Below are 13,733 nucleotides of genomic sequence, written 5' to 3'. Positions count from 1 at the left end.
TAAATATTCAGCTGTCTATCCTTTCTAGGAACCCTTACACATTGGTATATTATATATCTGTCTGTGGTGACTTTGAACAGTTGCACAAATCCTTTCCATTTTATATCATTCACATGGGCACAGCTCCATATCAAGCGCCGATATGATTACAGATGGCAAAGGTACGTGGCACGTACAGTCATATGAGCTTGTTATATCACAGAAAATGACATCATTTCACGTATTAAATTACAAAGTCTATTATTCATAAACCTACCGTCAGTAAAACGACTTTCTATTCAGCCTCACATTATGTTTATCTATAAAGTTAATAGTTAACACCACCACTTTATGTTGACAAAAGGCTGGTATCTGGGGGTGTCGCATGATGCTGTTGCTCATGGGGTATAATCAAATTCATTACGTCATGCCATCAGCAAGAGCAGCTCATAGACAACAGCCCATGACAATATTGTCTTTTTAAGTTTTTTAGCAATCTATTCTTTGGGTTCCAGAAAAAAAAAAAATTCATAAACCAACTTCCAGCTCTTGTACATATAATTTTTAAGTTAATCTAAAAGTGACTATAACAACACACATAAACAGGAACATAATTTAGCTAGAAAGTAAGAATCTGGTAGTCCCTTTGTATTCCACACACAGTAAATAAGCAGGTTAGTGATAAGGAGTCTGCTGCATACCAGCAGCCCACACCCTATATACGTAAAAGCAACATCTATACATACCACTCAGAGGAGTCAGGAGGTTCTGTTTCCTCCTGAAGCAAACTTGCTACATTTATAATACTAGTGGAATACGAGGTGGGTAGGAGGAGACATAGAACAGGTTTCATGGCAATTCTGAGTCACTTAGGAAGGAGGGACAGGACACTCCCTGTCACAGTATCCAATACATGTGGAAGTATATACAAGTTGAACAATATATAGCACACACAATAAAAATCGGTACAGGGCATACATTGCAGTCATTATAAGTCTCCCATAAAGCCAGCCCAGCTATAACTATACTTTATTATATGCTAGGATTATATAACAGTGGTAATACATTTCCATGACCCTTTGACTGCTTATATTTTACCTTACCAGCCCCCTGAAAATCCAATTCCAGGTCCCCTCCAGGTCTACATGCCAAGTCCTATACCCCAACTGTCCTCTTACCTTGTGCTAACATTTTTTGCAAAACTGAGGCCAATAGAGATCTCAAAGGATAATAAATATTGCTTGTTGTATGTACAGAAATAAAACACGGTTAGAATCGTCATAAGTTGAACAGCATATTTTGCTTTTATTTGTTACATTTTAGTTTCGTGCCCCACAGTTTAGCAGCACACATCCAGCAGATTTCTTTGCTTCGTCCAGCAGCTGGGTAACTTTCTCCTGTGTCTAGATGGAGACAACAAGAACCAAAAATGTATTAGTATCCCAGTCCAAGTAATCACATAAAATTATTACCAACACCATCCTAATCCCAAAGTAATATATTGTAACTACTTTTTTTTTTTTTTTTTTTTTTTTTTTAACGGTCTGGCCAGTTACTACACCCCCATATAGCCGTATCCCACTCTTATTGTATATATACACAGCAAATTTATACAAGTTTGACAATTACATTTTTAATTACCTGACTCTTAAATTCTTCATCCTTGATGTCTCGGAGGTTGATAAGAACATTAAAATAAGCTCCAAACACTCCAGTCTCTAAAGCTTTAGCTGCCACCTAAGGTCAAACAAATAAAAGATTTTTATTCCAAAAGTAAAAAAAAAAAAAAAAAAACACAATGAAACACTACATTAATGTGCTGAAATGAAAAATATTTGTCAACTTGTCTTTACCACTATAATAAATCTGATTTACAAAACACGCCAAAAGAGCTCCGTAGTAACACTAAATATGCAGTAAAATATCTGCATAAATTATAAATCCACTAAGCACACAGCCAAAACAGGAATTTGGGGAAAACTCTGTCTTAAGCACCCGAGACAGAGTCCTGTGTTTCTTGTATCATACCAGACTGCAGCGCCAGTAGGGTTACAGTGCCTGCGCTGAATTCGGCTGGCAGACAGGGAGTACTTGCATCATATTTTTATACGACTCCCGTCCTGTGCAGTGTGATCAGTCCGTGGGATCGGACAAGCATACAGGTCTGTTTCCACAGGCTCAACACATTCGTATGCAGCTGATTTAAGGTTCATTCTTAAATTTTTTCCTTAAACAAGTAAACTGAAAAGAGTTTAGATTTTTTTTTTTCTACCCTAGACCCCTATTTGGCTATTTTATCAGCATTTTCCTAATACACTGTATGGTACAGGTAGGGTTACGTACAGGATAGGTTCTGCAGGTTTTTCTTAAGTCAAATCTGTATGCAAGTCAGAACTGTATGCAAGACAGACTCCAGCCAAAAATCTTTTGGTCTCTGTGACAAATCGGATTTTAAAACCTTTGGCTTGCCATAAGAACGAGTATTAACATAAATCTTAATTGCAGACACTTTTGATAGCTCTTACAGCTGATCATTGTAGGCTTGGACCAAAATACAGTAAATTACCAATATCCAGAGGTCCGTTTGTAACTAGGGGTCATCTGTAAGTCGGGTGTTCTTAAGTAGGGGACCGCCTGTACTTAAAAAAAAAAAAGATGTAATGTCAGTACCTGCAAGTCAGATATACATGATGTATTGCCATGTTTGGAGAGCTCCAACAGTGGTTTCCATAAAGTACTTATTTTCTCAGCAAGACTTAGGGGTACACCCACTGCCTCCTTCAGGCCGTTCTGTAGAGCTTGGAAACGCCTATTTAAAAAAATATACATATTACATACACACACACACACAATTTAAGAATTCTTATGGTTTTCAATTTCCTTTCGACAGAAGATGTTAAAGAGGAGAGGTTCCTTGCCTCTGCAGCAAAATATTAGGAAGGCTCTATACACCTCATGAAAGGGCTGCTACAGAAATTCATTGGGGGGTTTAAAAGCATAGTCTTATATTAACAATAGGTAATTATTTCCAATGGGCTGAAGTAACAGAATAGTAAGTTTTACTTCCCAATAACATAGAACATATTGTCAGTAGTCAACTTACTTCTGTTGTTACTAAATTTTTGTACCTCTGCATTTATAAAATTTAGGCAATCTTTGTGCATTGACACTTTATAGAGTTATATGACTAGTCGATACATACTTGCACTTTATTTTGAGATTGTATTGATTTGTTTAAATCAAAGATGCCTTATGATAAAAAAAAAAAACACATGTATATTATTAAGTTCTGTTTGGCAGTGATAGGTTATATGGACTTTCCGGGACAATTGTGATGAATTGTTTGTTTATGAACCGGTTTTTCACTCATAAGTTTTTTGGACGGTATTGAACTTACTTCTGTTGTTGCTCCTCAGTGGTTTTAGGAAGCTTCAGGGCAGCCTAAAGTTGGGAACACAAAAAAAATGTGTTTGATTGAAATGAAAAGTTAATTTAGAAAAAAAAAAGCTGATAAAAAAAAGTTTACCATGTAGCTTCCAAATGCATTGGAGTCTGAATCCACAATAGCTAGCAACTCATTAACAGCATGATGGAAAGGAGGGATCAACTCCCTCATCACTCCATCCAAGGATTCAAATTGGCGTTTTCCATAAGTCATTTGGCCGACCATACATCCCAATGCTGCTCCCTAAAATCAGAATGATACATTATATGAATCAAAGCATATATTTTAGATTAGTTTATCATACAAGTAACACAAAAGGTTAAAATACACCACATCAGCAGCAACTCAGTATCCATAACTTATGGTAAAAAGGTTCAATCACATTAGAAAGGAACTGATTGAGGAGGAAAATAAATGTTCAATCCATAGTTGGTGTTCTGTGTAAACTACAAAACATATACAGTATGTCCAGCAAACCCATGAATGCTAAAAAAAAAAAAAAGTTCCTTCCATGGCATATATGTCTCTACTTTTTCATAAAAAAGGAAATCTCTAACTAGAAATATATCTGATGAACCAGTGTCACTCTGGGTACCCAGATTCATGCTTTGTGTTTACCTTTTTTATGGCCTCCCCATTTAGAAAACAAACTGTTAAAATATGTAAGTTAGCTAGAAGTGCTCCCGGGGGTCTCCAGAGCCCTTCCAGGCATATGATTTACAGGCTATTCTATACCTCCCAAAGTACATATTACCCATCCTATCTGCTTTGCCTCCTGACTACATCCCTCCTCTGCTCCTTCCCAATCTCACAACTCACTATTCAGTGCACAGCCGCAAGAGTTGGAAGAAACAGAAGACCCGGGTTGCCAGAAGGTGGCGGGGAGGATGGAGCAGTGGGCATGTAAAAAGTGCTCCAGGAGATAAGTAATAGCCTCTGAAGCTGGGGCCCTGGTTCTGGTAATACCCCCAGAGCACTTCTAACTCATTTGCAATTTTTTTTTTAAGTTTTCTCAATAGGGTAGGCATTAAAAACGGAGTGCAATCACAAACCAAGTTTTTTGTTGTTGTTGTTTTTTTTTTTAATAGATCACCACCAAATGTGAACCTTAACGTCAAAGTCACCACAGAAGCTCCAAGGACAAGGTTACATCAGTGAATGTTTACATTCTAACAGTCCATTAAAAATCTCTTACCAATTTGGTTATAAATGTTCTTAAACGGGTACTCTCGTCTCGGCATTCACATTCAGTTTCACTAATCTTCCATATATAAACATTTCTTCAATTGGATGTTATTAAAAAAAAATGTTTCTGTGTGAAGATAATTTCCCATAAACATAGCCATGTTGTCCCTTAGAAACGAGATAGCTTCCTCGGTTACGACCACGTCACATTTAGGCAGCAGTGGCCAGACATGCGCTATTGAGCCCTGCCTGACCACCTGGCTTCAGCGATCATCACTACAGGACGGCTGTGGGACATGTAGTAATTCTCAGATATTTCATATACAAAAACTTTTTGTTTATTTGTGCAATCCCTTCAGCAAAGGTGGCCGTATCCAAGGAAGCGATCTCGTTTCTAAGGGACCATATCACTACATTTATGGAAAATTATCTTCACACAGGAACATTTTTTTTAATAACATCTAATTGAAGAAATGTTTAGTAATAGCAGATTAATCAAAGTGAATGTGAATGCCCAGACAAGAATACCCCCTTTAAGCAGATTTTTAGGATTCTATGGTTACAGTCTCTAAATCAACCCAATGCAGTCCTTATCCTTTAGGCAATTTACTTCCCTAAGGAAAATATTGTGCAATGTTAAATACGTTAGTGTTAAAAAAAAAAAAAAAAAAACACAGAAGTAACATCACATGTGTAAGGTAGCAACACTCTGTTGAAATCTATAACCATGGAGATGCAAGTCAAAACAGTCGCTGGAGAGAAGAAAAAAAAGAATATTTTAAACTTGCTTTATATATAAAGTTACTTGATTTTTCTCTGAAGAGGTGTTTAAGCAAAACAATATGTACACATATAACATACCAACACACACACACATACATAAATACCTTTTAAAAGGCAATAAAAGCTGTACTTTTTACTCATTGTGTAGTAAATGCAGTGCACTGGGGAGGAGACAAGCAGTAGCTTTTACATTAGGACTTTTGCCCTCTTCAAAGACCAAATACAATTTTATTGCCAGGAATATATAATATAAGTTATTAGATCATGTGATTCTAGTTTGCCTAAACTTCTGTATATAGGAGGCAGAGCAGGGCAGTTTATCCATGTTCATCACATTCTCAGAAGTGTGACATTTCAGGTTCTACAGCCGCCTTAATAAGGATGGGCAGTAAGAGGAGAAAGAATGTTAATACCTGTGATCACTGAAAACTGATCACTGAACCTGTATGGCAAGTATTAATGGAGAAGCTACGAAAAACTCCTTGGCTGGAGAACCTAAGGGGATCCTGGGGACACGAGTAATATAAATAACACATGGTAGGTGTGGGGTCCTGGGCTTAGAGTTTAAAGTGAATATAATCCTTACATACGGAATGGTCTCTACTCATTAATAAAAATTTTCTAAGAAAAAAAGGCTCAGATTTGCCAGCTTTACTAAAAAGACTGCAAGTGGAAATTAAAAGGGAGATTTCTTGGAGTAGGGAATAACATACTTGCACATTTACATGGTGACTGAAAAGGAACAAATACAGACGGTCCCCTACTTAAGCACACCCAACTTACAGACAACCCCTAGTTACAGATTGACCCCTCTGCCCACTGTGACCTCTGGTGAAGCTCTCTGGATGTTACTTTAGTCCCAAACTGCAATGATCATCTGTAAAGTGTCTGTAATCCTTGGTCCAATCACAGCAAAAAATTTTGAAACTACAATTGTCACTGGGCAAAAAAAAAAAAAAAAATATGTGTCTGTAGCTACAATTATAAAATATATAGTTTTGACTTGTATACAAATTAAACTTAAGAATAAACCTATGGAACCTATCTTGTACTTAATCCGGGGACTGCTGTACCCCCACATTTAATGACTGAAGGGGTTTATCTTTTTAAAAAAAATGTCCGGAACATGTCTGTCATCAGAATTGTCTTAGATTTGCAATATCTTGTGATGTAAAAAGTAATTAAGACAGAATGTTGCAGGAGCAACATTCAGTCATTATGGACCCACATGAGAATCAAAGGAGAATCAGCATTGAAAAGAGATCTTGCTAATATCTAATTGCAAACTTTATTTGATATTATATATAAAACCTTCCCATTAGGGAAAATGTGCCCTAAATCCAAAAGGTCTTCTAAGATGGTGGCCACATCCCAGATCTAAATAATAGTCGTCGTCCCCCCCACCCATTACAAAAATACTTTCATTTTATTTGTGACTTTCTACTGTACTTACCATTGCTGCCACTGCAGCGGATACAGAGCCACCCCCAGGTGCAGGTGTTCGTGCTCCCACACTGTGTACAAACCCTTTCAAAGTCTGTGAGATAAGAGCCCCAGACAAGTCATCTTCTACAAGATACCTGTAATATATACAGTAGATGCACCTCACATATAAGAAGTTTAGAGTGTTATGGGTGAACTACAAAAAACATTAGCAAGACAAGTCATGACAATCATCAGTTTAAATAAAACTGTCAGCATTTTGACCATACAAAGCTGCAGACAGTGTTAGGTAGCAGCTGAGGAGAGCCGTGGGACCATACCTTTGTGTACTGATAGTAGCAGCAGGACTGTGAAAAAATTATTTATATCTTAGGATTGTAGTTAGACTGCTGCACAAGCCCACTCCAGCTGTAGCAGGCTTTTGCTTCACTACTGCAGCAGATGCTCAGGGGCGAAGAGGCTCACACATCAGCACACCAGAGAGTGCTCCAAGTCCAGCTATAGTCAAGGAATATAAATGCATCATTCACTGTTCTGCTGCTACTAACAAGTCCCTGAAAGGTAAATGGTTACACAGATCTCCAATGCCAATATTGAACACTGTCTGCAGCTGACATTCCCTTTAATTAGGACTAAAAATGGCATCATTTTCCCAAATATATCACGTATAGCAACATTCACTCACTCAATAATTCTTTTCCGAGGTTCAAAAGGAGCCAGAGAGTCCAATCCAAGTCTGTTAATAACCTTCAAAAACAGAACAAATCTTAATTCAGTAAAACACACTACATGTGATGGCTAAGAATCCCCCCTTAAATTGTGTTTTGGAAAAAAAGGAATACAGTTAAACAACTATCCAAAATTGAATTTGGTCTTTTTCCTAAGGAATAAAAAAAGTTGTCCGTATGTTTAGTTACCAGTCGTATTTTGTGCTCTTCTTCCAATATGAACAAGTTTTCTTCCTTAATATAATAATCTGCAGATGCCAGTAATGCTTGAAGGGGCACTAACCCCACCAACTGGGATCCAAGAATAGGAAGGTTTAACTCCTGAAACAAGACAAAATAATTTAGGTAAAACAATAAAAAGAACTATACACCCAAGGGGAACAAAATTTAGATGAAGCACCTTAGCATCTTTGCGCGTTTCTTCATACACCATGTGAAGAGGGGTAATCTCATAATCCAATATATTGGCCGATAGTTGTGCCAGGTTTTCTTCTTCCAGATACCAGCCTATTGCCTGCACTTTTTTGAGTCGTCCTGGCTGGAAAGAAAATTTGTAAAGATCAAATATTTTTATCTTATATTTACATAGTAAGTAGAGAGTTCCATTAGGGTTGGATTAATGCAGAAGTAGGAAAGTTTGCCTGCTCACCTCTTCTTTTCCACGACCGCCTTCTCTGATGTTTAGTGCTATGCGATGGGCCAGTTCTTTAGTAGTCAATAGATTGACATTATATGCTATAAGGAATTTTCGGGCTCCCGTCACAGTTGCCCCCCAGCTAGGAACAAATATTGGCTCTCCAAAATCTGGTTTCCATTCTGGATTTTGCAACTAAAAAAGAAAAACAAAACTTACCCTTAAGTGATTAAATTTTTTAACTTACTGCAATTTGTGATGTATTATATGGTATTTGCAGAATTTAGTAACATGGACCACCTTTGTTTTGAAATACATACAGGCAGTCCCCCTACTTAAGGACTCTAGACTTACAGATGACCCGTAGTTACAGTCGGACCTCTTTGTCCACTGTGACCTCTTTACTCTACAGCTGTAAGGTGTCTGTATTGAAGCTTTATTGATCATCCTTGCTTCTATTACAGAACAAATTTTTAATACAATTGTCACTTGTAAGAAAAAAATGTGATCTTTGGTTACAAAATTGTAAAATATACAGTTCCTATTTACGTACAAATTCGCCTTAAGAATCTATGTTGTACGTAATCCAGGGACTGCCTGTACTATGCTTTAGATCACAATTACAGAGGCTCCGAAAAGTTACAAACACCCCTCCAATGCCCAAAGAGCGATAAAGTAAAATGTACCAAGAAAGGAAGAAAGACAGTAACCCGCACCTTCAGGAGTAAATTCCTATGTAGTTGATGTTCGCAGTCCATGATCCTGGTGTACGGATCCACCAGAAGTCCAAAAATATGGAAAAGCCACAGTGGCTTTTTCGTATAAAGAAAAAAGTGCCATTTTTCAACATTTATTGCATTTCAGTGCCAAGCATGCGTTACCGAAACACACTCCAGAGTCTATTGAGGTCATCTCTGGGACAACATTTATTGTAATTTAAAGGAAACCTACCACTTGTAGTGGCAGGTTTCCGATGGAAATACCGGGCACCAGCTCAGGGTGAGCTGGTGCCGGAGCTTATTTTAGTTAGGGTTTTAAACCACGGTATCGCGGTTTAAAACACTTTTTAAACGTTATAGCCGGCGCAGGTAGGTACGCGCTCGGCGCTTACCGTGCACGCGGCTCTCTTTCACTTCCTATGTAGCCGCGTGCACGGTAAGCGCCGAGCGCGTACCTGCCTGCGCCGGCTATAACGTTTAAAAAGTGTTTTAAACCGCGATACCGCGGTTTAAAACACTAACTAAAATAAGCTCCGGCACCAGCTCACCCTGAGCTGGTGCCCGGTATTTCCATCAGAAACCTGCCACTACAAGTGGTAGGTTTCCTTTAAGTCACTTGCAATAGGCTATGCTTTCATTTTATCCTTTATAGAATTTTTCCAGGTACATGAGGTATATTTTGTAGAAGGAGACTGATTTATTCCCCATCACGCAAGTGTTTTTAATAATTGTTTCTGGATGGGGGAAGAAAAGCAGAACTGAATAAAATACCATGATTGAAGTTAACTAATTTAAAAAAAGTTCCATCCAGCACAGTAACTTTATAGATAAAATGTTACCCTTTGTTATTTTCTCAGCAAAATGCAGTTACACCTGGAGCAGATAAACAGAATGATGCATTTGAAACCTGCTCTCTCTTTATCATGGTCATATATCATAAAAAAAAAACGAACTCTTCTTTTGCCTTTTTATTTTAGTCAACATGCTGTAATTTTTGTTGCTACCATTCTAAACTCCATTCAACTTTTTATCCCATATTTTGGAACATAAATTACAGCCCTTCAGTTTGGATATGTTGAAAAGGCATTTTGAGGGGGAAGGGTCCTTATATCCAATTTTTTACAGTTTTATTTTAGACATAAAATGGCATTTTTTTGTTGCCATTGTTCTGGTGACTGTATCATGAACTGGCCATCAAACCCAAACATAGAAAATAGAACAGGACTTGACGTTTTTGTAATAAGGTCTCTCCATAGAAGTCTATGGGAGTACAAGATAAAATGGCTTACATATAGTGTTGCCCACCATATATGGCCCATTTTTGCATTGGGTTACCCAGTAGACCAGGTCACATGAGTACCAATCATATTTTTTTGTGGATACAGTCAGTAGTTTACAGTGACATATGGGTTACACATAGCCTTGTATTTTCAGCCAGAGCATAGCCTAAAAAAAACAGGACCGCAAAATACACCTGATAAGGTGCATGGGGCCGCTCAGTGAGAGATGTGTGCAAGCAACTTTCTGCTTACCTTGGTAGCTAGAGCTTCATACTCGCCAGCTCTCACAGCCGGCAGAGTCCTTCGCCCTTCAGTACGTGCAGCTTCTGCATAAAGATACACTGCAAAAAAAAAAAAAAACTAACAACTTAATCAACTGCAGGTCCTTGTGAACCTGTGGCTTAGTGTTCCAAATAACCCTGCTACTGCTCTCTTAGTGGCCACTATAAAAACAAAATAACAAAAACAAACCTTTATACATTGCCTACAGATGATCCAAAAAAGACAGCAGGAGAGCAGCACTCCATGACGTCTTGCTGCCTGCTCTCCTGCTGTCTTTTTTGGATTACCTTGACGCCTTGAGTCGGGCCCATAGAGCTTGCACCCACCCAAGATCCCAATCAGGTTGTTTCACTGTGCTACCCTCACTTCTTCCTGTTCTATTGTGTACAGAGGAGATGTGCCTTACGGATGTGCCTCTGGTGCTCCCCTTACCTGTGCAGTGATACCATGAAGCCAAAGAAGTACATCCCCCGCTTTATAGCTAAGCGCCAGAACTGCGTCACATGTACAGTGTAGTACTACAGCAACTTTATTACACCACTGTGCAGAGCTCCACACCAAGGTACAAACTACAAACCAGGATCAAGCAGAAATCCTTGGAAGCATTGCACCCCTCCTTCTCAGGAGTCACTTTACTGTGCGGACTTGAACTCTTTCCATTTTATCCACACCAGGCTATATAAGTTTGAACTTTTTTTGTTGTGCACCTGGAGGGAAAAACAGCAGGGCGAATTGGGACACTAAACCACCGGTCCACAAGGACCTGCGGGTGGTTCCGTGTCCCAAATGGTCCTGACAGGTTCTTATTGGGGATACAGGCAGTCCCTGGGTTACATACAAGATAGGGTCTGTAGGTTTGTTCTTAAGTTGAATTTATATGCAAGTCGGAACTGTACACTTTATAATTGTAAACCCAGCCAAAAATTTTTTGGTCTCTGTCACAATTGTATTTTAAAAATGTTGGGTTGTCATAAGAATCAGGATTAACAATAAAGCTTCATTACAGACACCTGTGATAACTGTTATAGTGTAGCCTAAGACTAAAGTGCAGTATATTACCAACATCCAGAGGTCGGTTTGTAACTAGGGGTCGTATGTAAGTCAGGTGTTCTTAAATAGGGGACCACCTGTAGTCGCTTACAAATTGTGCAATTTTTTTTTCCAGTTTGGTCCAGTTATCGTGTTATCCAACAATCCGTAGTTCTTTTGACAACCTTTTTGTGTCAAATTTTCACATCCAATTTTCTCTAATAGGATCGGATTGTTGAACTGTGAAAAACATCTGACAGACTTTCAATGATTGAAAGGGCTGTCCAATATAATATAGATTATATAGATACAACATACATGATGCTGGGGTGACACACACAATTACAACACTTTATAGTGCATTGTAAAACAACAGAATTAACCAGGTTTTATTAGTACGGTAATTGGGACAAAAAATAGCCATTTCTCACCTGGGACGTGCAGTTCATTTGCCAGTTTTTCCGCAAATTTGTTTGCACAGGAGACGCATTCATCCATGGTCACATTCCGGACAGGGATGAAGGGACACACATCCAGGGCGCCCATACGAGGATGCTCTCCTAAAGAACAATGAAGAATTTTGGAATGCGGGTACATTCAAATGATTGCAGAATTACAGCAGGGGTAAATCTCGAGCCATTCTGCCTTCTGCATTGTGTGTATGGGATGGCCATGAATCCCATACACAATATTTCTGTATTACACTGCAGACTTGATGTATGGAACAGGTATCCAACAATGTGTGCACATACCTAATGGTAACAGTTCACGCCATCTTGATTACATTGATATATAGATACATCACTGAATCATAGAACTAATACGGTATTTGACAAATCCTAACCCTTCATAAACGTTACAACTGCAAAACCATATTATTTTCTAACTTTAAATTGGGTTATGGGATTATTGGCATAAAAACCAGTGACTTAGTAGATGGAAATCTTATGGGACCACTTTTGTATCGGACAGTGGGGGGTTCAGCAGTGTGGCACTAGACCTTAATATAGAAAGTGTCACCTACCTTTATGTTTACTCATATCAATCATTTTAAAAGCAACACGTGCTGCGTTCAGTGCCCCTTTAACCACAGCTTCCGGGGAACCCACAAAGGTGTATACAGTTCTGTTGGTGGATGCTCCAGGGTCTACATCCAATAATCGACATCCTTCAGTCTCAGAAATAGCTGCTGCCAGTGCATCAATAGTCTGGATAACAAGTGTAAAACATTAGGCCAAGTTCACACCTGCGTTCTGCAGACATTGCTTTTCTACATATACAAATTGAGGATCCACAACTTTTTTTTTCCCCCCGGTATTAAGAACGGATGTGTGACAAAGTTTATGGAGGTCGGAATGTGAACATAATACCTTCCGTTCAGCTCTGGTTTATAGTTTATGTTAGGCCGGCGGCACACGTGGCGTTTTGAACCCGTTTAGGCCATTTTTAAGCAGTCCGTTAAACGCATCCGTTTTTGACAGGTTTGACCAAATATGTTAATTAAAACTGCTAAAAAAACCGCTTTTTGAAACGCATTTTTTTTAAACGCATGCGTTTAACGGACTGCTTAAAAACAGGTTCAAAACGCCACGTGTGCCATCACCCATACACTTTCCTTAAACACCCCATCTACGTATAATAAAATTGGACACATCTTCTTTTCAAATAATAGGATTTTAGGAGGCCATATACTTCGCTCCTGATGAATTACAAATAAAACTATATTTATATACATAGCCACATATTCATCAGATATATCCCCAATGTAACTATTACAAAGAGATATAAAGAAGTTAAATAGAATCTGGTATTTTACATCTAGACTATAGATTCAAGCGCAAAACATTTTTTGCATCTAAATGTTCTGCTTTTCGCATGTAGAAGCCTGGAGCAAAAACAGCTATGGATGGTGGAGAGAACAGAAATGAAGAAATAGAAACCTCATCTCCAGAGTCAAAGCAAATACAGACAAGAAAGAACTGCTCCTCCACAATCCTCTATGTACAACTCATCAATCTTCTTACCTCTTTGTTTCTTCCTTCTGAGAAATTAGGAACACATTCTATTAGTTTGGACATGTTTTCAGTCACATTCACCTGCCCCCTTCCCTTAAACTTAGCTGTCTGTGTGTGAGGTTACTCAGCTTGTTGTCCTACAAGTAGAAGTTACAAATTAACTAATCAACTGGAGCCACATGATGACAGCAAGAACACCCCCACAACTCTG

At 38.5% G+C, this 13,733-nt stretch overlaps 1 protein-coding gene across 1 annotated transcript; it reads right to left on the bottom strand.

Moving 5' to 3' along the window:
• Nucleotides 1–1,260: 1,260 nt before the first annotated feature.
• FTCD (formimidoyltransferase cyclodeaminase) lies at nucleotides 1,261–13,687 on the bottom strand. The gene is made up of 14 exons (XM_072121540.1): nucleotides 13,532–13,687; nucleotides 12,532–12,715; nucleotides 11,939–12,067; nucleotides 10,449–10,537; nucleotides 8,213–8,392; nucleotides 7,964–8,101; nucleotides 7,753–7,884; nucleotides 7,521–7,582; nucleotides 6,846–6,972; nucleotides 3,506–3,667; nucleotides 3,377–3,420; nucleotides 2,650–2,788; nucleotides 1,621–1,716; nucleotides 1,261–1,382 (listed from the first exon to the last, which is right to left on the bottom strand). The coding sequence occupies exons 1-14, from the start codon at nucleotides 13,583–13,585 to the stop codon at nucleotides 1,299–1,301; spliced, it is 1,620 nt and encodes a 539-aa protein (XP_071977641.1). The 5' UTR covers nucleotides 13,586–13,687; the 3' UTR covers nucleotides 1,261–1,298.
• Between the last annotated feature and the right edge of the window lie 46 nt (nucleotides 13,688–13,733).

Source organism: Engystomops pustulosus, chromosome 8 (assembly GCF_040894005.1).
Source record: "Engystomops pustulosus chromosome 8, aEngPut4.maternal, whole genome shotgun sequence".
Classification (NCBI taxonomy): domain Eukaryota; kingdom Metazoa; phylum Chordata; class Amphibia; order Anura; family Leptodactylidae; genus Engystomops; species Engystomops pustulosus.
Note: the sequence above shows the minus strand (reverse complement) of the source record. Positions and strands in the feature narration are given on the sequence as shown.

Coding starts and splice junctions, on each gene's coding strand:
- FTCD (XM_072121540.1), bottom strand. CDS start 13,585: ATGTCCAAACTAATAGAATGTGTTCCTAATTTCTCAGAAGGAAGAAAC. Junction 12,716..13,531: donor CAGAAGGAAGAAACAAAGAG/GTAAGAAGATTG, acceptor CTTGTTATCCAG/ACTATTGATGCACTGGCAGC. Junction 7,583..7,752: donor AAGAGCACAAAATACGACTG/GTAACTAAACAT, acceptor CTGTTTTTGAAG/GTTATTAACAGACTTGGATT.